The sequence below is a fragment of the Manacus candei genome, unplaced genomic scaffold (genome assembly GCF_025592945.1).
Source record: "Manacus candei isolate 608988 ecotype Guabito, Panama unplaced genomic scaffold, ASM2559294v1 h1tg000046l, whole genome shotgun sequence".
In the NCBI taxonomy this organism is placed as follows: domain Eukaryota; kingdom Metazoa; phylum Chordata; class Aves; order Passeriformes; family Pipridae; genus Manacus; species Manacus candei.
In genome coordinates, this window is record NW_026138094.1 from 6,147,351 (window position 1) to 6,172,670 (window position 25,320).

General features: G+C 39.0%; 2 protein-coding genes across 4 annotated transcripts in view; one reads left to right on the plus strand and one right to left on the minus strand.

The window, feature by feature from the left end:
* Positions 1-1,215: 1,215 nt before the first annotated feature.
* Positions 1,216-22,442, minus strand: COPS2 (COP9 signalosome subunit 2). Of its 2 annotated transcripts, none has more exons than XM_051797249.1 (13): positions 22,279-22,442; positions 13,622-13,735; positions 12,484-12,561; positions 11,756-11,881; positions 10,390-10,479; positions 10,203-10,280; positions 9,177-9,351; positions 7,991-8,169; positions 7,806-7,858; positions 5,586-5,683; positions 3,877-3,959; positions 2,747-2,805; positions 1,216-1,970 (listed from the first exon to the last, which is right to left on the minus strand). In XM_051797249.1, the coding sequence occupies exons 1-13, from the start codon at positions 22,330-22,332 to the stop codon at positions 1,826-1,828; spliced, it is 1,332 nt and encodes a 443-aa protein (XP_051653209.1). In that variant the 5' UTR covers positions 22,333-22,442; the 3' UTR covers positions 1,216-1,825. The 2 variants fall into 2 exon arrangements, with proteins under 2 accessions (XP_051653209.1, XP_051653208.1); XM_051797248.1 differs by having other exon boundaries at positions 10,390-10,500; positions 22,279-22,413.
* A 1,736-nt stretch (positions 22,443-24,178) lies between these two features.
* The window catches only part of GALK2 (galactokinase 2), a 46,682-nt gene continuing 45,540 nt past the window's right edge, over positions 24,179-25,320 (plus strand). For both annotated transcript variants that reach the window (XM_051797243.1, XM_051797245.1), the window contains exon 1: positions 24,179-24,306. In XM_051797243.1, the coding sequence (XP_051653203.1) occupies positions 24,254-24,306 (53 nt within the window). In that variant the 5' untranslated portion in view covers positions 24,179-24,253. The remainder of the gene's footprint in view (positions 24,307-25,320) is intronic.

Genomic DNA, 25,320 nt, shown 5'->3' on the forward strand with positions numbered 1-25,320 from the left:
CTTAAAAACTAAGTTCAATTTATATTCTTATCTTACCACTGTTTTAAGTAAGTGGATAAATTAAAAATACCTACGGGTAAAAAAAAGCATTAGTGAAGAAGAAATGCTCACCCAAGATTCAGCATCATGCTACTCATGGTACACATTAAGCTTTATTGTGTAAACTCCAGGAAAAAAAATTCACTTGCTTTGACAACTGCACAGCAAAATAATTTTCTAAGGGCCATAACTATTCTTCAGATAAAAATAAATTTTATCCTATTTAGTTACACCCTGTTACCAATTTAAATCCTGCTCTAGAACATTGAGTGTACCACAGTGCCTTGCATGTATGTGATGGACATGTGTAATTTATTAGGCTTTTTCACTATTTTTGGGGTGGTGTTAATTGCTCTGTGTACTTATTTTTCCTTCTACTATTACAATGTCTGTGTGTGGCACTGCTTTGTGTACCATCACACACTACTCTCAGTTACAGAAGTGACCCTTTAAAATTCCTTCTACGTTTGAGACCTGCAGGAGAATTTTTCTGTCAGCTCCAGACCATCTGCTACAGGAATAAAAGGTGCTGTGGTCACCACTGCAGCTATATTTTAAATGGATCTGATGATCTCAAAATCTTAGGACACAAAAGGCATGTGCCTACTATGTGGCAGGAGTTCAGGACTTGAATAGCAGCTCTGAAGGGACTATGACACATTCAAAGATTTGAGAAGAGATTCCATTATGACCAACGTCATGGTACTTGGGCCCCACTCCAAACCCACAGTGTCATTTTATATACACTGAATCCAGGCAAAAAGACCACAGATCAGGCAAAGAGGGTCTGCACTTCTATTCCCAGGGTATTGCTTGGCAAACCTGCATTCTTAAAATAGCAAAATAAAACCCGAGCATATCCCTGAGAGATGCCAAATACCCACCAACATAACCAGACAGGGCTGATCATGGTTTGGCATCTTGCAAGCTGAAAGTCAGTTAGCAAGACTGCTAAATGTCAGCTCTTTAGTATTTATGTTTCACTGTTTCAAGGGGGGAGGGGAAAGAAAAATCAACAGCACATTTATCAGGGCATTCAGACTTAAAATCTCCATACTGTCATTCACAAATGAGGTGAGGATCAAGTAATACCTATTTTTGAAGTAGTATCTATTTTCTTTTAAAAATAACACAAGAAAAATTCAAGTATAATGAAAGCACATCAAGAAACAACTGTACAATTTCTGAACTGCACTGTTTATTTTGCTGCTTGAAACCTAAGTGACAGTATGCCACTATAATTATGGGGTTTCTTCTAAACCTTTACTACACTGCAGGTACAGAAATATACGGACACATTTTTGGAGAATTGACATTTTGCAAAATGCAGCAAACATTTCAATTTATACATGAGAAAAGGAAGTGTTCAAAAGGGTATGCATTTCAAGTTATTGCAGGTTATTTCTGTGAGAGAATTTCTGCAGGTAAAACATGTTTAAATTTAACCAACAGTAATGTGTCAGTGTATTTAAAATCATGACAAAAATCTTCTCTCTGGTCATCAATTGCCCCTTGACAAATTACTAGGATGTTGTATGTTTAGGGCAAGATGTCAATACAGCATAAATCCCGTGGCATTTTGGTTTTCTTCTGGAGATTAAAGCTGTTTTTTTCTTGGGATAAATGCAGCAGCAAAACACAAACCAGCTGATCAAAAAAGCACTTCTGCCATAACTCCAATAATTTCAGGGCACACCAACCGACAGTAGTTTTGCCATTCCCAGTTCTTTTAAGGTTTACATCACTGCACTGTTGCCTTAAGTAGTTTGTAGAAGCTTGTTTTCTGTTAGGCCAGCTTGCTGACTACAGCCTGGTTGAGAGAATTTAGTTGGTTGGTCCATTTATCTAACGCAGTATACCGGGCACCGCCTCTCTTCTGGTGATCCAGTTCTAGGAGCTGGTTGACTTGATCAATTCGGCCATGGATAGTGCTGGAAGCAAAGAAATAAAAACTGTCAATTGCTAACGGAGGTGGAAATAGGAACTAACAATAAATCAAAGGTAAAATAAGAGGTCTGATACAAGAGAGATAGAAAGTCCATTTCAGAATTCGGCACCTTTATAATTATTGTCCCGGACAGTCCTGCCTATTTAGCTGTAACCATGATTGGAAATCAAATGGACTTATTCATTGGGCAATGCACATTTCATCTGCTTAACTATGACCCACACAAAGTCTAAAGCAGTATGAGGTAAACAATTCTTGAAAGTCAAGGAATCATAAAAAAATGGAGATTTATGTCAAAAGAAATTAAAAAAATATAAACTCATATATGGATTTTATTTTTGCAGTAGATATAACAAGTTACCCTCCAGAAAAATAGGGTTTAGAAATCGTAGTCAAGTTTTTCCAGTTAAGGAGAGCAGACTACTAATTTGTCAACTTGAAAATGTACTCAAAAATATACATGGGTATAAGCAGCAATTACTTAGAATAGTAACTTTCATAATTTCATAATAATTCAAGACACTTTATTATGTAATTAAAAATTAAAATAAAAACATGCCACTCAATCTCTCTGTGTCATTTTCTTGGCTCCCATCTTTCCAACATACTCTACTGCTCATAAGCAAATCCAAAATCAGCATCATTACCTTTCACTTCTAGAATCAACTAGTATTGTCACAATGCACCAAAACAATGTTTTGTTGCTTCTTGTATAGTTTATTTTAATCAAAGATCAATAATCAAGAATAAAGTACATACTTATCCAATATGCACTGCACAAGCAAGCTTTCCACATCAGCTACATCTATGTTTAACTCCTAAAAGAAAAAGAAAACTCGTTATGTTGCCATCATGTTTTGCAACATTAAAACCCTCCAATCTTTATTTTCATATACAGAATTGGGTTTCATTTCTGTTTCTTACTGTTCAAAAGTATCAATTCAATAATGATCTATCAAGAAAAAGACCTCCACCAAAGTACATGTGGCCAAGAATCAAGAGATCAGTAACTTCTCAGAAAAGGCTGAAGCAAAATTTTGGAAGCTCCAGAAATTAGTTCCTTTACTGACTTACTGAAAAAACAAACAGATAAAAAATATCCCAAACAACAACAAAATAAACCACAACCACAAAACCCCAGGAAATAAAATAAGACAGTAATTATCAGGAAAGAATGGATCTACACTCAAAACCATTTAGAGACATAATTGCATCTTCTGGCTCAAGCAAGTTCTACACACACTAAGTCTAATTTAAAAAAAAAAGGCACACACAGTTCTAAATAGAATTTAAGGATAAAAAATAGGCACCTCTAATATTTCATGACACATTCTGTAATGCTGTGAATTTTTGCAAGCAAAATCACAGACCCACACGAGATGGAAATAGTCATCTCTTATCGCTGGGGTTTGATTCTGTTCTTTCCAGATTAGGCAATGATTTCAGTGATTCTATGATAATGGCTGGTTTGTTCTACTACCACAGTTCTGTAACTCATACAACACGGACATTTTAAGATAGCTTCTGAACAAAAGGAATTCAAATTTTAATTTTTTATGTTCATAAAATTTACATTCATAATCACATTTTTAATTATACAAATTCCACTTTTTATACTTCTCTTCAGGAATGCGATTTTCCACACCAAGTAGAATATGGTAATTGAGTATTTTAGAAGTATATCATAGTACATATTATAAAAAGCACTCAGATGACACTTGAAATTTACTTTCTTTTCATTGCAAAGCTGCCAGCAGTGCATCAGTGCTACTTTATGGTGGAGATTGTATTTTAGATGATCTATTTCTGGAAGCACTGTATTTATTTAAAAGCTTTTATTCACTATTAATCATTTATTGAAGCAAATGCAAGGCTCCACTGACACATACCTTAGAAATAAAAGGAATATGTATTCTTGTGTAAGGCTTAATTAATTTTATAAGCACTTGTGTTCTGATGTTTCGCAAAAGCTCTGTAGAGAAGAAAAAATAAACACTGTAAAAACAACAGTACTGAAATAAAGATGCAACACCACTCCATACAGAAAGATATCCTAAATACCAGCATCTTTTAAGGTAGTAATTCAGAGGGTGGGGAAGCACAGCAGAATCCAAGGGATCCAAACAACGTGCAACCCTGAAGGTAGACACACAGAGTCAAAAACTGTTTAAACATGGAGCAACATATTCTCTGGTAAAAATTTAACTTATTCAAACTAACTGCATAAGTCCTAGAGATTACTGCATGGTACGTCTGTCCCTCTAATTTATGTGTTGTACAAAAGTGAAAAGTGGTATTTTTAAGGATATGCAACTTAAAAAGTCTGTGTGCATTTAACTTCATGGGGAATATTCACATTTAAAGTGAAAAGATCAGGGCCTAGTGGTATAATTATGATGAGGAACTGAAACAGTATAAAACAATCTGCATGAAGTGTCTGATTTTGCTTCAGTAAAGTAATGCAGTAACTGTTTTAGAATTTTTTTATGTTATTAAAGAAAGTTGGGATAAAATGAAAGCATAAATTACAATTATAAATTAATAGGAAAAAAAAAATCTAGATCCATTTTTACCTAACTAGTTACACAAGGACTGTTTATATAATAAAAAAAACACTGAAGACCAGATGATGTGTCTCAATAAAACTGAGGAGATTAAAACAATGAGGCAAGGTATGTAAACATTACAGCCACAACCATGTCGTATCACTACCGAGTGAAAAAGATGAGACATCACTAGCACATAATCCTCTTCAATTCCTTGATTCAACTGTCCTTCTTCTCTTGCTTTTCAGTTCTGTCACATCTTCTTCCTCAGGCATCCATCTCTGTAATCTTATAGTCTCCCTACAAGCCTTCGAAGTTCACCAGTAGTCAACATGTAGCAGCAGTAGCAGGGTTATATTTAGTTTCCCCTGCTGTTTGCCATGTTCTCTTTTACAAACAAGAAGTATAGGAAAAGCAGGTCTCTGGATTTAACTCTTTTTTTCATATAACTGTTCAGCTAAATGATCTTGCAATGCCACAGCAACACCTACTCTTGGAATTATTAGTCACCTGAAGAACTGGGCACTACGTTCAAGTAAAGAGACTTCTCAGTTCTCAAATACATGAAAAAATGCAGGAGGAACTTTATTTTATCATGTTACTGGAACAGAAAGGCATGTGTTGATGTGTTCTCCTGGTTTATTAAGTATAGGTAGTGTAAGTCCAAAAATTTTTTACAAGCCACCTTTACAGGTAAGGGCTGCTCTCATTTCACCCTTACAATGGGAAAAAAAACAACCAAACCAAACCACTCAAAATACTCAGTGTCCTAACACCACCACAGATATTATCTTAGAACATCCCCTCTTGCTAGAACTTTCTCCACCATTCCTGCAATTCTTCACAGACATGCCACATGCCTGGATGCATGCTGGCCTTGACCAACTCCTAAGGAACTTGTAAACAGCGAAGGAATTGTCAACAAGTAATTACAAAGAACTCTCAGTCTGCCAAGAAGAAAAGTAAACCACGGGGAAGAAAAAAAATAGAAAAAAGCCAGCAGCTTAGCAAGTAGTGAAAACAAAAAGGATTAAAATAGCCTTCAAAAATACCTTCAATGTGCTCCCTTATGAAGGGATCGTCCATGATGTTGCTGTGATTTGTTTTCAGAATCTTCTCAAATTCAGTGATGTCATTATTCTGATAGGCACTTCAGAAAAAACAAGAGACTGAATTATTATTCTACAAGTTACAGACTTATATAAGAGTATGTTCTACATCTTCTATACCAACATGTATTAAGCGTTGGTGGCAAATAATTACATTCAGAACCTTTATAATCAAAAAACTGTCTCAAGATGAAATGCAACAGAAATGACCTTTCTCCTATTTCAATTTTAAGAGCGTTTACTAAAGTTTAGTATGAACATTTAGTCATTCCACAAGTGCACTCTAGTTTCAAAACTTTTGTACTTTCTGTACTTACTTCTTTAAAAAAGCCTAGACCCTAAAAATAGCCAGTTTTGAAAAGTACCATTACATGAATTTTGGCTTCAATAACTCATAATTCATGGCAGAAATAAGAGCTAAAAAGAGCATAGAAGGCAGTTGCTGTCTCTACAATGTCCATCTTAAGCTGAATTCTAAAAATACTGGAAGGTGGAAGAAATCCTGACTTCCAGGATTAACCATCAGTAATTCTCGCATAAAATTATGGTTTAGATTTTTATTTATACCTTATTTGTGTATATATCCTTTAACTAGTCAGTCAATCTTGTTATCTGAGAAAGGGTTACAAACAGGTGGGTTCAGTAGTGGCACCACAGCATCATTTAAAGATCAAGAGCTGTAACCACTGAAACAAGACCTTTTTCTTTAAATACATGCTTTCGACTTCTTTTTAATACTGACATCAAACATTTTAAAAACAACGTTTATTTTTCCTTCCTGGTTTGTACATTTTAAAATTGTTTTGAAACTGGTCAAAAAGATTCATCCTTTATTAAAATGGGCAAGAAAAAGACCTCTTACATTTAAGGTAGAACCTGAGTAGTTTATAAATGGAGTTATGTGAATGGCATGGACTGTATCACATGAAACGAGTAAATTTTACTTAACAGTTAAAAGGAATTTCAGTTCAGTATATTTTATTGTTTATTTCAGAAGTCTCTTTTTATCATATGCAAAACATATAAGTTCCCACTGTATAGAAAGGATTAAAAAAATAATTGTAATCTTTGAAATTAATTTTATCTTCTGCATATTTCTTATCTACACTGCTTTAATTGCATTATTAATTTTATAGAAGCAGTTATACTCAAATGTCAAGATAAAAGATATAAATTAGAAATATGAATAAAATCAGATTGGGTAAGGCCATCTGGAGTTCCTTCTGCCTCAAATTCACAAGGAACTACGACAGTGAAGTAGAAAAAACACATCTAAAGTGGAATGAATTACTGGGAATAGTCTCTTAATGAACTGCCAAATAATTTATTCAACCACTGTGTCAAAAATGGATGAACATCCTCACTTCCAGAAACAATTTGTATGCATACAATGGCACAGCACCACAGTGGTACCAGAGCAGGGTTTGTTCCAACAGGAGATCAACTGTGCATTTCAGAACGTGAGCAGACACTACTTCTTACCTAATGAAAAGGTGGGAAAGCTTTTCCTATGTATTGTTTATTTTTTTTAACTTGATAAAGCAAAGGCAGGATAGAATGGATGGAATAGGGCAGCTTCAAAGCACAGTACACAAAACCTGCCTCAGTTCACTTTATTTTACTTATGATCTTAATACACTGAAAGTCCTCATATCACAGTTGCCTGTAAGAGGTAATTTGGCCTTCTGTTGATTTTCATGTGTTTTTGAAGGATGGGGAGATCACCTGAGAGTTCAGGTTTTTTATTGCTAAATTATGAAGCTCCTTTAGTAATCATGATATATCCATGCATCAAATTATTCCATTGGCTTTGGTATGACATGTCAGTCAACTTAGTCAGCCCTAAAGACCAGTTGTAGTACAAGGTGGGACAGTTTTTATTTAAGGATAGAAATTAGGTTTTTGCCACTGCACAAAAAATTCAGGAGAGTAGAAGAAACAGCATGTCTCTTGTATTCCTACCTGGTATAATACAGATACTTTGGTATCTCATACTAAGTAAGTTTCTTAAGAAAAACAGTACAAATATTTGCTCAATATTGATGAAATAACTGTCTTAGCTGTAAAGAGAAAAAAGCCATCTCTAAAAATATTTCATTTTGGTTTGGACTCTATATCTTTTTAATTTTTTTGTTCTCTCCTCCAGAAAAATTAAAATCTTACCTTACTAAATTCGTCATTGCTAGAATCTCTGGATCATTTTTGTATGGTTTAGCCTACACAGAACAGAAAGCACAATATGCAAGCTTAGATTTTAAATATTTTTTTTTCCATTTTCATCTTTTGAGTAATTTCTCTATAAACTCAGAAAGGGGGAGGGGGAATGTGAAGGAAAAAGAAAAAAATACCTCCTGAGAGTCAAATGGATTTATTCCAGACTTCATGAGCATGTTCGCTAAGACCAAGTATTTTAAGCAAGTGGTTCTTCTGGGGCTCCCTGATTCATCATAGTTCTTGAATGCTTCAAAAAAATCAGTATGTGCCTTTTCAAACTCTCCTTCTCTTAAGTGCATTTTGCCTCCACATTCTGAAAAGAAAACACAGATGAAAAGGAACACTGTGTGCTTGTTGCTGACTACAGTAATTGTACCCAAGTTCCACGCTATTTCTAAATAGATTACTGAAATATTTTCAGAAGTCATTTCATTCTCTGAAATCACCAGGAAAAAAAAAGCATTAGGGCCTTCACATACAGCGCTGTCATTTGGATAAACTCATTCCAAAGAAGAACAAACAAAACCCAACCCACATCGTAAAACTGAAAGAACACTAATCCTCAGAGCCAATAATTAGTTCACCCTTATGTTAAAATACTCTAAAAACTGAAATGGAATTTATCTCCATTTCAATGGCAACAGACTTCCTATATTTATGGAATTTTCCCTATCTGTTGAGCAAAACTGCACAGAAAAACTGAGAAATACTCTCTATCTCCTGAAGTACCCACTGCTGCCTGATTGTCTGTGCAAGTGCCTACAGCAGTGGAAGGAGGAAGGTACAACAGTATTCTGGAGAAGGGGTTTTTTTTCAAGACACACAGCGTGTTTCCACTACAATTCATCACGGCAGATAATAAATAATATTTTCAAGTACATCTTAAAGCCCTTCAGTTCCTGCTGAATTTCAGTGAGGTGAGACATCGAGCACAAATTTACCAAAGGGGATTACAGAAACAGCTGTCCCTTCTGCCAGCAGCCCTTCCTGTCAAGCCTTTGTTTTTATCCCCTGAAAATGCCTTTGCATTTATCTTTTGTTGCTTGCCATGGTGCCAAACAGCTCAAGTCTTCCTTTTTTCTTTCTGCTGCTTCTTTCCTAACATTTATGTGGCCAACTGTCCTGCCCTTCTGACCAGTGCATCTGGTACTCGGGCACCAGAACAGCAGAGCTACGTCCTACATGATGAGACAGCAGCCTCTGAATCTACAGGATCCTCTGTCTTTACAGCTGGAACTGAAAAAAACCCATTAGTTCTCAGATTTTCATAAAACTAATCTATGCAACAGAAGTTAAATGAAAAATTCAAGATGAACTTGCCTCTGATAACTCCCATGATCAGCGGATGAGGAATGGCTGACTTGATGTGCAATGACTGTTCATATAGTGCTTTAAGTTTTTTGTTATTTTTCTGTGCTGTATACATTTGAATTTCCAAAGCATAGATTTCCAATAGTTGAGTACCTTTTTTTAGATCATCTTCCCCATCATCAGTCTAGGACAGATTAAGTAATAAATACTGTGAAATTTTAAGAGAACAGCAATTTCAGTTTTATACTAGTAAAAAACTGATTACCAAATACTCTCAGTAATTTCCTGTCAGAAATAGGAATATTCCTAAAAACTCTGCAATTTTCATACAACTCTTAACAGAAAACATAATACTCGACGAACTTATCACAGGCCAAGTTTTGAAGCCCTTTATTTAAAACGTCAGTATTTCTGTGTAATTAAATGTTTTCCTCAAAACTTTACCCATTATTCTTTCCCACTTTGCTTAAATCACACTCTCAGTACATAAATGCAATGACTGACACAAATGCATATATACAGATAACACATACAATCTTCTGCTGCCTGTAACAGAACCATTTCCCAGACATTTGTAACCTATTTTCCATACTGAAAGAAGAAAACTGTCACAAACACACACAGCAGGCTGCACGGCTAATTTATTTTTTCTCCTTCCAGATGGGAAAGTAACAACTGTACTTTCAGTTTTGAATAAAGCTCACGTGGAATCTTTGCTATATTTTAAAATGAATGTCTATGCATTATAGATAATTGATATGTGCTTCTCATCCTTGCATCTGACTGAAGAGCAACCTAATCAGCAGCTGTGAATAATTTTTTAAAAATCATCTTTAAGCAAGGAATAAAACACTTATCTTTTTTTTTTTTTGTTATCAAACAGATAACAAATTAAATCAGGCACAGAATTTCTTCCCTCTGTACTAAAGCTCAGCAACATGCCCCAAAGGCCAACAACAGATGTGAAAAAAAAAAACCAAACCCCCCAAATCAATGTTGTTTACTAAGGCACAGTGATTAAAAATATAAAGGTACCTGGCACGACTGATGCAGCTGACGCAAAATCTTTTGTAACTTTCCATATTCTTCTCTTTCTAAATATAATTTGCCAAGCTGTAATGAAAAAAGAATTGAAGTACTGAGGTCTATTAAGATTTCACAAGTATAAGAGTTAGCTGAAGGTGTCAAACAAAAGCAAAAAACAGTAAGTTATATATTTTACCTTTGTGTTTGTCTTAAACCACAATCTATCATTCTTAGCATCTTTCAGAGCTTCAAGTGTTGTTTCATAGAATTCCTGAAGCAAATCCATCTGGCATAAAAAATCAGAATTCTATAATTGTAAACAGCAAATTTGTACCTGTTAATAAAGTCAATCTGAACAAACTAAAAGTGCATGCTTGAACTTCAAAATAAGAAAGGTATTTGTATCTTACTGAATGTCTGCATTTAAACTGTAAAGAGCTTCTAAAGTAACAAAATAACTACACTTGTTTTTCTTATATGAAACACACAATTAAAAAGCATTCACATTCCAAGATTTCCACCCATCTGTGAAAAATGAAAGGCATCTTATAAGAGCCCATCTTATATAACCAAGGAATAGAATTCTGATGTTGTGTAACAAACACAGGCAACATTGCTCCTACTTAAAAAGAAGAAAACTAAAAATGATTTACATATCAAAAAGAAAATATACTTTACAAAGAGAGGAAAACGGTCAAAGGAAAAGATCCCTTCTTTCTGTACTACCAGTGCTGAGTGAAAGAAACCTCTTGAGTGTTTCAAACCTTTTCTCTGCACAAAACCCAAAAATACAACATCTAAAATGGAAATCATAGTGCTGAGTGTTACCTTTTACAAGGTAAAACAGAGAATGCATTAGTATTGTTTACAGCCATAGTTCTTTTGGGGATAGCAGATCTGTGACTATACATAAAATTAAGATTTCCAGATTGTCCCTCCAGGTCTGGCTCAATTGCATTTAGACCAGAGACTAATCTTTGCCAAGAAAGGAATAGTCTAAGACAATCCTTTAGACCTTAAGGGTAACCCACCACTCAGCTACTAAACCTTCACTTCCACAGGAAAGATTGTGATAATGACTGAAGAGTCATCACTGAAGACCAGTGATCCTCCCAGGTAGTCAGTTAGGGGAGCTTCCTACTCTCTGTAAAGCTTCTACACCAACACAAAAGAAAAGGAGCTGGGCTGTGACCATGTACCTCACTGGCACAGGTCACTCAGACAGCATTTCACACCAACACTTCACTACAAAGGTTCCCCTCTCCTCCCCAAAAGTAAAAAAAAAAAAAGTATTGTTTAATTAAAAATTACTTTGAGAGGACACTGGATACTGTGCAGCTAATATGCTAATTAAAAAAAAGTATTTATTTATGAGCATAGAAAACCCAGGTAAGTATTGCCAAAAAAGGACAAATCTATGAAAAGTTATCTGTTTTAACAGAATCCACAAAATGTGGGAAATATAATCTATCTAAGATCAAAAAAGCTCAAACCAAACACAAAAGTCCATAGTTAACATGCAAAACAGAAAACCATGAAGATGAAAGAAGTGATGATCCAACCTGCTTGGAAGTAGAGATATAATCAAGAATAGAATTGATGGATTTTTCAGAGTAATTCCTTGTAACTGCACTCCGTATGTAGGTCAGTAGCTGTTTATACCTATTCATCATTTCAGGGAAGTTAGTCTAAAAGAAAAACAAAATTACATTATAATTTTTGTTTTAATGATTAAAAACTGAGTTGTATCTTGCAAGTGCATACAGGAAAGAAAGCATAACAGGACTATGCAGTAGTGAGTGGTTGCTATTTGAACTTTTACATCACGTTATTCATAAGCAGCAGAATCAGAAATAACTTCATCAGCACTGCATGGAATAGACATTTAAAATATTTATCTCAATGAAGAAAACACAGTTGGCCATACAACTGTTTGGAACAGCTGCACATGCAGCATATAAATGTTTCACTGCTCTGTCTTGGTGCAGGGCACACACACACAAGAACATGAATATTTTCACTGGTGTGATACTTCAGGACAGCAAGGACTGAGCCTCAGACTTTCAGAGAATATCAGCTGACTACAGCAGCTACTTTGCATCCACTTTGCCTTTGACTTGCAACCACCCCATCATTTTCCTGCCAGGTCTGTAGTAGCCACTAAAGGCTGCAAAAGACAAGTTCTGGCAGATTTAGTTGTCATGGGGGTAAATCAGAATAATAACTTAAGGTCTCTAGATCAAATACGTATTTATGCCATTTACTCCCAAGTGATAGCTGGAATTCCTACCAATTTAAAGTTTATTTTAATCATCTGCTTCAGAGCTTTGAACCCCCATTCTCCTTTTTCACCTTCGAGCTCCAATACCTGAAATAGAAGAATTTTTTGCACAATGTTTATAAAAGCTTTATTCAAACTTAAATCCATTTTATATCTTGTTTAAAATGTACACATCCCATACATGCCTTCCCCCCCCCCACTTTGTTCCTTACCAAGTAATGTTTAACTCTGCCCTGTTCTTTGATTTTACTCTTTCCTGGTATTATTGAAAAGATTGGTGAGAGGTTTGTATCTTACAAGTTTTCACAACTTAGCTGCTGTAGGGAGAGTGAATGTGATTGCTGTTGTTGTTAGCAGCAAACATTGAACTTTAGTGCCAAACACTAAATTTTACCACTGCTCCATAAATACATATGCACAAAAAAGCTTTAACACCCCCTGCAAAACTGACTCAACTCAATTTTGACCAAATTAGTTAAAGAAGTACAGTTCTGAATTACACACGGCAGAAAAGCTTCTAGGCTTTAAAGTAACATAGTTAAGGGAATGTTTCGTAAGTAAAAATTTTGGGAAGTTTTTTTGAAGTCATGTATATAATTCTGTCATACACTGTAAATAAGCCAAGAGATGCAAATACCTACTTTTCCTTTAAAAAGTTACATCTAACATACTGCTTTCTGGTAGCAGTGTGCAAACAAAAAATTTAAAACTGAGATGAAGAAAAGAAACTCTGTGTCACTTAGTATTTATACATTTAATGCTTTGGAATCAGATAGTAAACCAAATATAATATGTTACATAAACCACTTGGGAAAACACTTCCATTAAAAAAAACCCAAATGGATCTGGTTTCTATTGTTGACACGTGAAAACACATTTAGAACTGTTCAATTAACTTAGTAAATCCTGAAGATGAAAAACTCAGATCTGTGATAAAATAAGACTATTTCATGTCCTATTTATGATCCCTAAGAATGATCCTGAAAGGCAGTCAGCCAGGAGTTTTAAGTTGTCCAGTGATAAATTTAGCACAGTAGTAAACCTAAAAATTATTCTTAAAATTCCAGAAAATAACTCAAATGGTAAGCAAGTATTTTAAAATGTGAATTAATATAAAAAGAGGAGATAGAACATAAAGATGGAAAACCTTCTGAAAACTGCTTAATGCTGCTTTGGGATCATCTTCCTTCAAAGCTTTGGAATTGTAGTATTGATTTTCCAGATCCACATTTGGTTCAGAATTGCTGTCCTCAGAATATTCCTACATTTTAAAGGGAAAAAGAGAAAAAAAGAAAGGTTCAGAACATCGAATAATCTGCTGAAAATGGATAAAATATAGTAAGACATTGCTCCAACTGATACGGAATGCTTGGGAGCTAACAGGAAGTGTTCAGTTCTAGAGCCTGTGACAGGTACAGACCCTTATGGTGATTTAATCTCTCCCATTACCAGACCAGACTCACCAACCACCAACATCTGCCTGCCAGCAGATTTCTTTCTGCATTAATGAACTCACAGCTCTACCAGCTTCACCTTTATGACAAGTACAGACTGTATTGTTGGAATTCTGCCAATGCCCATGTTTAAGGACAGATGCCCACTGGTTCTCCAACAGGCACCCTGTTCTGCCACCTCTGCCATCCCCAGAACAGACTGGGGCTGAGCTGCTGCACAAGGAATGATTCAGCTATGGAGGATATCAAATGCTTCCATGAATCTCACTCCAATCTGCCTTTTTATGCCATAACGATTCATACTCGTGTAAGGAAATTAAAAAAAAAAGAATAATGAGAACACCAGCTGCTTCTGTGCTGAGAAGCAGGAGATGATTGAGAAAATGCTAAGGATGCTGCCAAAGACAGTGGGGTGGGGCACAGGCACAATAATTTAATCAAATAATTACCCATCATGTACACTGGTGCCAAACAAATTGAAGTATTTACTTCTACCAATTATTACTTTATTTTTTAAAAAAGTACTCTGAGACTTTTCCTGATGAAAATTCCTCAACACATTTTATCTTCTTTTGCTGAAGGACAACGTTGTGTGTCTGAATTACAAAACACTAACAAAGCTAAAATAAGAATTTCATGTGAGGTGTACACGATTCAAAACCACTTCACACCTCTGAATTTTCGAGCCAACTCCTCTGAATAGGGTCCTTGGCTATTAGGGGATAAACTGTTTAACAGAATCTGTTTAAATCTGAAAGTTACTGTTGTCACAGTAACTTTCCATTGTAACAACATAAACAATGCATAGCAAGGTAGTCTTTTTTAGGTTGGATTTTATTCTTTTATTGTACTTCATCAGGCACATTTACTCTTGTTCATTCATATCCTACTATTAATGGACTCCTTCAAAACCATAAGAAGGAATGAAAAAAGATGAGATAAAAGAGAAGCTTTAAAATAGCTCTCTCCTCCCTGCACTGAAAGCAAATCTTTCAAAGTTTCAGTTTTCTAAAGTTCTAATGGAAAAATTAATCATGGGAGCTCACAGTTGGCTCAGAATTTATTAAACATGGTACTTGAGACATTTGTCCTTCTACCTGTTAATGTTTCTATTTGTAACATGTAGGCAAGTTGCCCATGTATGTATTTATTTTCACTCCACAAAGTATTAGCATTAGTGAGAATGAATGGTCTCAATTCCACAAACCTGTTTTCTGAATTCCCACAGAGCTATAAAAACTTAATACTGAAAACAGCAAAGAAAACAGGAAGTGTCTCATTTCATTGGGCAGGCTTTCATTTTGGTCAGCTTGTTTTTGTGAAGTCTTTATTGATCCAGCTCTGGTGGAGCAGCAGCTACGAGTGCGTGAACATGATGTCAACAGCTGTATCAGGCACCTTATGGAAATACAGGCTGCCAAAAATTAAACAACATAACATTTAAGATGTGTGTAATCAGCTGATGCCTTGTTTATGCTTAACTTGAACAATGGGGAATATTTCTGGCAGAAGTGTCTATTTGTAAAGATAAAAGGAAAGCAAACTAAATTAATTCCTTTTAGGAGGCGATATGCTTTTTTACCCTAAAGCCAGGACATCTGAATTTTCTTCTTAGCTCTGGCAGGGATTCTGGATGTGGATTCATGCAAGAAACCTTTTTTCAGATAATTTTTCTCAATGATACTTAAATACCCCACAAAGCTATTTTCATAATATTAATACATAATAAAGAAGAAGTGTTAAGTCTAGAGATAATTTTTTTCCCCAGTGGAAATGCTTTGAAATGCATCAAAGTCTCACAGCTGTATTTTTATTTCACTTGATGCCTATTTGCCTCACATCAGATTCAGGATGTTGATAAGGACTCAAAGTTTTAAGGGACAAAATGTAAGGTGGTTACTTTAAAAGATATATTTAGACTTAATAGCTGTGAAGAAAACTTTCAAACCTTGAACTAAGTATGAGATGATGCCATTAATGTGTACATGATATTAAAAAAAAAATCAGCCATGTAGACACTGTATCTTAATTCAAGCACTGATGCTAATTATATCAGTGGTGATAAATTCAGAAGGACCAGCACTCTGCCTTCTTTTGAGGCAGAGATGGTTTAGTGCAGTAGGATACGAATGTAACATTCAGCTTCTGCCAAAAGCAAAAGGAAAGAAGGAGGGAAGCATGAAGCTGTATCCTCAAAGGTGAAACTAAGAAAAAGGTGCATTTCCTTCTCAGTTCTGGAAACAGAAAAGCTCTTTTAACAATAAATTCAGATAGCAAAAGCCTAACCTTTCCTCATCCTCATTTTAAATGCCCCTGCTTCCTGCTTGAACAACTTTCCCAGCACAACCCTTCTAGTTTAGAAGTTTGTTGCAAATTAAGTAGAAACATACAGTTTACAAAAAGGATTTCTAAATAACTCTTAGGAATTTCTACTATAGGATCTAGACCTAACAATCTGCATAGTGACCAACACTCTTAATTAGAACTTCAAGATCAAGTATCACCTGTGTGATACTTTATCTCCAGCTGATGTAAAAAATGTCACAGGCCTAAGAACTTTTAAAATTAAGATCCTGGTGATATTTTTCAAATGGACATCAACATTATAAGTTCAAATGAAAAAAAAATAGCCTGAGTATATAGAACTGATCTTTGAAAACCCCTGGGTTCTTCCCTGCTCAGAGATCAAACCAAGCAAGTGGGTTTTTTTAATCAGTACTCGAAAAATTAGAAAGCCCTGATAGAGTCTGGAAAAAAATGGAGTTAAAGAGCTTAAGACATTATTTAAGCATTGTTCCATGTTCTAAATGCATTCTGTTATAAACAACAGAATCTCATCCCATCACTTCTTGGGGGAAGAAAAACTACCACACTAGCTCAACTGTAATGGAGATAAAACCCCTGACATAGCTTACTCTGCCTGGAACATAGTTCTTTCAGATAGTTTTATTAAAAGTTAAATTAGTACCAAGGAACCAATTTAATTAACAAGTCTTTATTACATTACGTATTTTCATAAAATTCATTTTATCCAGTAAACAGCTATAAAACATTAAGCCTCAGATTCTAAAATGAGCACACACAGAAGTCAGTTCACCCCAGTCAGCTTTAATCATCCTTTGTAGTGCATGGATCCATTTGCAGGGTCTCCAGCAGCAAAGGCAGGTTAAGAGCACCCAGTGCTCCCAGATCCTCCCTGTCCATTTGTGGTCCCAGCATCCCTTTGCCCTTCCCTGCAGCGATTCAGGGTTTTATGCTGTAGAGTCCTTGCTGATGGCTGATCCTGCTGGGCTGAGAGAGCAGCCCCCCAGTGCTCACTGTTTGTCATTCACCAGCTCTACAGGAACTAAACTTTGCAAGCCTTTCTCAAAAAAAAAAAGGTGGAAAGTAGCTATACAAAGATAACTTTCCAGAAGAAAGACACAATATAAAGAGATCTATTTCTGTAAAAATGAATCCTTCAAGGACATTGTTGAAAATACTTATTACTGTCAATTTTCAATTGCTGGTAATTTTACCAAATTTCAACCATTTGGCTGACTCAAACAATTTTATTTTTTTTTTATGAACTAGAATTGTTTCTGAGAATAAGTCGGGTACAAATTTAGTTTTACTTCAGCTAACTTTGTTTCCTAACCACGGCATTCAGGAAGTCTGCTAAGCACAACTTTCTTTGCATTTGCTCTTCCTGGACCACTGGCCTGCAGGCATCAGGACAAAAAGCAAGTACCAGTTTCTATGAGCATTTACTGCTGGTATCCAGGCACATGAATATAAAGAAAGCAGTAAGACTGGAATGCAAAAGAGCAAGGAGAAAAAGAACAGAGGCAAACGCTGGGAGCAAAAACAAGAGTGTGATCTGTGTGAGAAGTCTGCAAGCACTCAGCCAGGCATTGGGAGGCCTGGTTTCTTTTCCACATTCCAGGTCTCTGCTCTTCTGCTCCTACTCACTAACTCTGCAAGTCATCCCGTGCCTGCTGGCTCACACCAGGGCTGACACCAGGAATAGAAGGCTGTGAAAGCAGCGATTTGCAGTGGCGTCAGAGGAGTCCCATGAAAGACTCTGCTCTGCCTTTGTTTTAATTTATTTTCCAGATGGAAGATGCACAGAAATGAGACAGGAGACTGCAGAAGCAGAAACCTGGTATTATGACATGTAAAGAGTACAGTAAAAAGGTGCCTTTACTTTCTACCTCTGTCACACAGCTCTCCTACAGTCACCTGCATCCTTTTCAGAGAGCCCAGTTTTGAGCATAACTTAGATCTAATTTGCTTCTGTTAAGCACCCAACTGCATATCAGATCCTGGAGAGCTCTGTTCTGAACACAGTGCTGAATAACTGTCAGAAAAAGCCAACAAAACCCAGAACTTACTGACACTTGTCACTGGTCAGACAGAAAGAATTTACTGACTAATTATTCTCAGGCTTTTTACCTCAATACTTCCTTCTGAGACATTTCAATGAGCAAAACAAGCCCCATATATATCAATTCCGTGTTTAAAGATAAGTCTGAAGAGAATGCATAAAATAAAATCTCAGGACATATGCTGAAACTCTATCAAATATGAAACAGTAATTAATTCAGAGAACAGTACATCCTATGTCCTCTGTGAAGCTCACTTTTATTTTTTTAAATCACATACTAATGTAATTAAACATAACAAGGAAACAGAAGAGGGTAAACTGGATCTGCTTGATTTGGTATTTCTTTAGTTGTAAAAGCCTGTTTGTGCAGCATTATCACTTTCTTGTCTGCAACATATCTATGTATTTATTAAAATAATGGCAATAGTGAAACATGAACAGTTGGGAAGAGGTGACAATATCTGCATAAAATTTCAATGCATCAATATAAGATAGGATAATGTCTCTACCTACTGACAAGATTGGTTATCAAGTTTGATAACATAAAAAAATTCCTTTTGAAATGGAGTATATTTTTCTCTGTTGGAAATAAAGAATGAAGCAATTCATGTAGCTTGAAATAAATAATAAGAGTACCTATTTCCCAATATCATCACAGTCTGAAACAGGAAATCCTCAGTAATCTAAGGGGATGCCCCCCATACTTGAGCCACACCAATCCTCACAAACCTGTAGCCCTCTCAGCAGGGTGCAAACTGATGGCTGTTCCTCAGAATTTTATCCAGCTTTTCCACTCAAGTCACTGAAGTCATACAAGTCCATAACATAAAAAAGACCAGTTGCTCAGAAAACAGATTTGTCCAACCTTCCTTTAATTTTAAAGTTGAATTTCAGAACACAACACTTAAGAACACCACAGACAAATTCCTTGTTTATTTAAAACAAAACAATCCAGTAGACGTACTACAACAACTGTCAATGTGTTTGTCATTGTGCCTGCAAGAATCAATTTCTGGATGAAGGCTGAGTTTAGCCTCAAAGTCAATTCTAAACATAGTCTTTTGTCCCAGACTGAAAACAAAAATGGAATTTACAATGGTCCTTCCCCCCCTGTCCTTCTCCACCCTCAGGCTGGATCTAGTAAAAAGAACTTGGACTGAAGTCATGTAAGGCACCTAAAAGCTAGAAATTCGAATTTAGAAATTAAACTAGAAATGAAAATTGAGTGGTTTCCTAATGACCAGTAAACATTATTCTGTTCATTGAAGCATGAAGTGGAATAATCCATGTTATAATCAAGGCTGTCACTGCACATTAGCAGCAAACTGTGAATCTAGGTCCATCCACACAAACATAAATGGAATTTCTTCCTGATATCAAGACTCCCAGTAAACAAAGTTAACTTCTCTAGGAGTGGCTGAGGTCATTTACATACAAAACCTTGACTTTTTACCCAATGAAAAACTAAATAGAAACAGTCAAGTACAACCTGTAAAGTGGGTAGTCTTCAATTGTTTAACAGTGTAGTAATTACTCTAATTATACAAAATTCCATGATGAAGTTGGGAAAGAGTTAGGCCTTCAGAATAGCTGTTCACATTTCAACTCAAGTGTGAAACATTTGCATACTTAAGGAAATTTGACTGACTGGTTCTCCATAATCAGCAGGTCAAGTGCACATTTAAAGAGCCATAATCACTTCTAATAAAAGCTGACAAAATGAATTTTTGGGGGAGTCTTCAGTACAACCGTTATGCTAGCAGCTACCCTGGGAAACCTGAACCTAGTTTCACCATACCGTATTTTGACAAAATTGCTATTTCTTCTTTCCTTAACTGTTTCTCTAATTACTGCCTCTCCTCCTATTCCTCAAAAAAAGTATTCACCTGCACTCACATGTGCTCCTTTATTTTCAGCTCTGCACTGGTCTGAGTATTTTGTCTTGTACTCATTTTTTTTTTTTGCAAAGCCTTCTGCAGCAGCCTTTTCACTGAACTTGAGAATCATGCATCCCCTTATAGTCTTCTCTTAATTTAACTAGATTTATATCAACATGAAAAGAGGAAACCAGGCCCTATCTTCAGGGGCTTTAACTTTTTTCTGAAACAATTCTGTGGAACACTACAATTACAGTCTCAAGTACATTTGAAAACAAGAGCCAATCATAGTCTGTAGTCCTGGAATGCTGAAACCAGTCTAGCTGGAATATTTTGATTATTCAATTCTGGGGGCTTTTCCCCCCCCCATCAGTTATGAATTGAAATTAAATTTTAAAATCTGTAGCTTTAGTTAATGCTTTACATGGGAGTTACATACTGAAAGGAGAAAACTAACACGCTCCTAATTATTACAAGCAGTGTTTTTAAATTTTGGAAAGGTCTGGGCTAGGGGTAATTAATGATGATGAAAATATTCCAGTGAAAGTAACTACAGTCAGAGACTGAAACCTGCCACAAGCAAGACGGAAGGTTTTTCCAATGAGAAGGTACATACTTCAGAAGAAAGAAACACAGGAAAAAGCATTAAACCATTCTTGGTAAAAACTGACAAAATGCAGCAGGAGTTTGAGCTGCAGTCTTACTCAAATTTGTACCTTTAAAAACTGAAAAATGCAATTCCAATGGTTTCTCGACATGTTCAGTTCTCATGTTATGGATGGATATTCAACATGAATTCTCCTCTGATTGTATCACATGGAAAAAACCCCATAGTATTTTAAATCAGGACACCAATTTCAGTGTTAAAGAAATGAATGAAAAGTCGGTTTTAAACAGTCTCTGTATTTTCTTCAGTAACCTTGTTTGTGAAAGTCTGTGAATTCATTCATGGACTTAAGGGGAACACTAACAGTTCTTGGAACACAAGCAGCTCATAGGGTTATGATAACAACACTGGTCATAAGCACTCCTACATGAACGAAAAAAATCCCTCAAAACCAAACCCAGGTGCTTTTATTCTGTATCTAATGTCATCCAGCCATTCTGAGTGGCTCATAATAAACACTGCCCAGAAACTATTTCAAATAAAATCAGGTAAGCGTTTTAAGTGAATTCATAAGTAGCAAGAATTACCAAATAATTGTTAGAAAGCAAATCTTCCATAAACAAGTGTCTGGAGTTTGCAGCATTGAAGCCTCAACCATACACAGGGGTTTTTTTTAAATGTCTCTAGTTTAAAAACCAATGGAAAGTTCGTAAAAGTAGAAAAAAAGAACAAGCAAGGGCAATATAAATAAAACCAATGAGAAAAGCAGCAATTTTTTTAACTGTAAAAGCTTAGGACAAAACCTGATGTCAACATTTAGTAAAAAGTTAACAGGAAAACCCCCCAAACCTTGCAATTAAAAGCAAAACGGGGGTGGCAAAACGCTCGCTAAGGTTATAAAAACAAAAAGTTAAAAACAAGCTCATCCTTCAGCGTTTTGCGTCAGAAACCGGCCGTGTGGCCCCTTCTCCTCACCCCCTTTTCTCTTCCCCCCACTTTTCCCTCAGTTTGCCGCCCGCACAAGCACATGAACCGCATCCACCCCCAAGGGCCTCTCGGAGCCGCGGGCGGGGAGGAGGGCGGGCAACTTTATCACTTTACTTCGTGCCCGACACTCGGGCCGGGGGCAGGAGGAGGGATGGAGAGAGGGGGGCAGCGCATCGGAGCCTGCCCTCACCCCGAGCCCTGCGGGGACACGGGGCCAGCCCGCGGGCCAGCCCGGGCCTATCCACCTGCCCGGCCCGGAGCCTGCTCCTCCAGGGAGAGGCGGCCGGGGGCTGCTCCCACGGCAGCACCCGCCCCTCGCACCCACCGCCCGCTGCCCGCGCCCTCCTCCCCGGCAGGGAAACTCCTCCTGCCTGTCCGCGCTCCCTGCCGGGGCAGCCCCGCCGGGGCGGCAGCTGCGGCGGGCGCGCCGCGCCAGCCCCGGCCCGGAGCGGCTCCGCGCCGGCCGCGCCCCCGGCCCCACCGCCGAGCCCCCGCGCCGCCCCGCGCCCTTACCAGGTCGTAGTCCTCCTCATCATCGCACATGAAATCATCCTCCATGTCAGACATCTTGGCCGGAGGACGGGCGGGGGGCGGTGGCGGGGACGGCCCCTTCTCCCAGAAGCCCGCGCGGCGCTGCCCAATGTGGCTCCGCTCCGCCCGGAACGCGGTGCCGCCCGCGCCTCTCCCGCCCCCGGCCCGGGCCGCTCCGAGCCCAATCCGCGCCGCCCCGCCGCCGGCCGCCCTGCCCCTGGTAGCGACCGGGCCGTGGCAACGCGGCCGGGCGGGGCCTGGGCTCTGGACGCCGGAGCTCCACGGGTAGCTCTGCCGCTCCTGCCGCCGGGAGCGAGCCGTGCTGGCGCCAGGGCCGCCCGCCGGGTGTCCGCCTCCCGCGGGGCTGTGGGTCCCTGGAAGGGTTCGGAAGGGTCGAGGGAGGTGATTCTGCCCCTCTGCTCAGCCCTGATGAGGCCACATTTGCAGTGCTGTGTGCAGCTGCGGGCTCCTCGGTACAAGAGACATGGAGCTCCTAGAGCGGGGCCAGCGGAGACCTACTGAGCTGGTCAGGGGTTTGGAGAATCTCTTAGGAGGAAAGGCTAAGGGAGCTAGGCCTCTCCAGCTTCGAGAAGAGGCGACTAAGAGGGGTCCTCATTAATGTGTATAATTAGCTAAAGGGAGGGTGTCAAGAGGATGGAGCCAGGCTCTGGTCCATGGTGACAAGCAATAGGACAAGAGACAATGGGCAGAAAGTGGTGCATGGGAAGTTCCACCTGAACACGAGGAAAAACTTCTTTACTCTGCAGGTGACCATGCACTGGAACGGGTTGCCCAGAGAGGTTGTGGAGTCTCCTTCACTGGAGATATTCAGGAACTGTCTGGACGCAATCCTGTGTAATGTGGTTTAGGATGACCCTGCTTGAACAGGGACGTTGGACCAGATGACCCACTGTGGTCCCTTCCAACCTGACCCATCCCGTGATTCGGTGAAAGGTGGTCCAGACACTGGGACTGGCAGTGCTGCTCAGCCCCCAGTGCAGCCCATTTGCCTCACTTGGTGTTGCTGAACAGTTTACATGGGCTGTGTTTGCCATAAGCAAGTCCTGGAGCAGCAGTTTTAAAGGCCTGAACTGTTAAAATGCACGGGCCTTGCAAAGCAATGGCTTTATAAAGATTTTTACACGATAATTTCTGCTTCTGCCTTCAACTGAGCAATGCAAAACCCCCAACAGACCAGCTCTGCCTCCCCATCTCCACAAGGCCTGGGGTTCTCACAGGCTCCTAGATGCATCTGCCGTATTTACTGGGTCTCCAGATTTTCCTGTTGTTGGTCATTTGACATTGTTATGGTTTCTGACAGAATTTTTTTTTCCCATAAAGGTTGCGTTAAGTCTTCTAAAAACTCTGTTTGTATTCTGCCACCATACTAACAGGGAGAAAAAAGTTTCACCTCAGAAAACCCACAATGAAATTTCACTGTTACTGTGCTTCCTTCACTCCTGAAAAGCTCCACGAGTGGGATATGAAGCGCCAGAAAATACAAAGATATACGCCAAAATGGACAAAGACATACACCAAAATGGGCAGTAACACTGAGCAAGTGAACCTGCAAACACTTTTGGAACTCTCAGTTCCTCTGCAGCCACTAATCCGAGGGGGATCGGGAGCCCCGAGGTGGCTTGTTGGGAGGGGAGCTGGCAAAACCGCACACCAGAAAAAACAAAGGGAAGGAACGACGCCGGAGGGGACGGCACTGCCAATTTATTGTTTTCATTGCAAGTGCGTTTTGCCGGAGAACCGGCAGGAATGCGGGGGGGAAAAAAACCCCTAAACGCTTCCTTGGCACGTGGCAGCAGCTTTCCTGTCCCGCCTGGGCTGCGGTGGGCGAGGGGCCGCGGGGTGCCCGGGGCCGAGCAGGGCGGGCCGGGGCTGGGCCGCCGGCGCTGCCGCCCGGAAGGACGCGGCGTGTGCGGGCCCCGTGACCGCCGGAGCCGCCATGGCGGGGGACGGCCCCGCCGCCCTCCCGGTGCAGCTGGTGGAGCAGCCCAGGTGGGTGGGTCGCTCCCCGGCCCCGCCGCCGCTTATCCCGGGGCGGGTGGGCGGTCGCGGGAGGTGGGAGGGCAGGTGGGCCGGCCCCTCGTCGTGCCCCCGTGTGAGCTGCCCCGGGGTTTTGGCTCGTGGTGATTCGGTTCCTCGCTGCACGACCAGCGTGGCGGTCGCACGCCGCGTGGCCCTGGGGTGCTGCTGGGGCAGCAGGGGAATCATTCATTCATTCATTCATTCAGCTTTCCTCCTACCTTTTTTTCCCCCAGAATTTTGGCGTTACTGATTATCTTCTCTTTCTTTTTGCTATAAAATCCCTGGCACAGGGCAGGCCCGGCCCTACGGTGGCTTTGCCGTGGCAGGTGCCAGCACACGCTCCTTCCCCACGGAGCCGCGCTCTGTGTGTGGAGGTAGAACACACACAAACCAACCTTTTCAACCGCGTTAGCATCACAGAAGAGTCACCTTTTAAAACTTCATTTACTTGCATGTACTTGCATTGTAAGTCACACGGAAAGGACAAGTCCAGCACTTCCAGACTTGGATGTGTGAAGCTGTGAGGGATGCCTTTGCTTAACGCTTCTGACAATCTTCTTTTTGATGTAGGTGCTTAAAATGCAGTGTGTGTGTTGCAACATCAAGGCCAGAGCCTGTAAATAGCCTTTCATCAGGCCTGCTTGTAAAACCCACATTAAAAAAAGAGATCAATCAACACTTAGATAAACATGCCCCCATGACTGCTTTGTTTGTTGTTAGTCTCTTAGTACCAACACTACTATAAAAATATCTGTGCAACAAGGCAGCATTCTAAACACTGACACAAAAAGGAATAAAGTTAACACCTAGAATTCTGCCAACAGATTCCCCCATGGACTATAATATTTATTAATGTGATCTAGAGAAGAGATTGTACAGTGAAATGGCAAAAATTGCTTCTGCTAATTGGAAGAGCGATATACCAGTCAATACTAGGGAGATTATAAGAAGGAGAAATTATAGAGGGACCTGATACAGCATTGT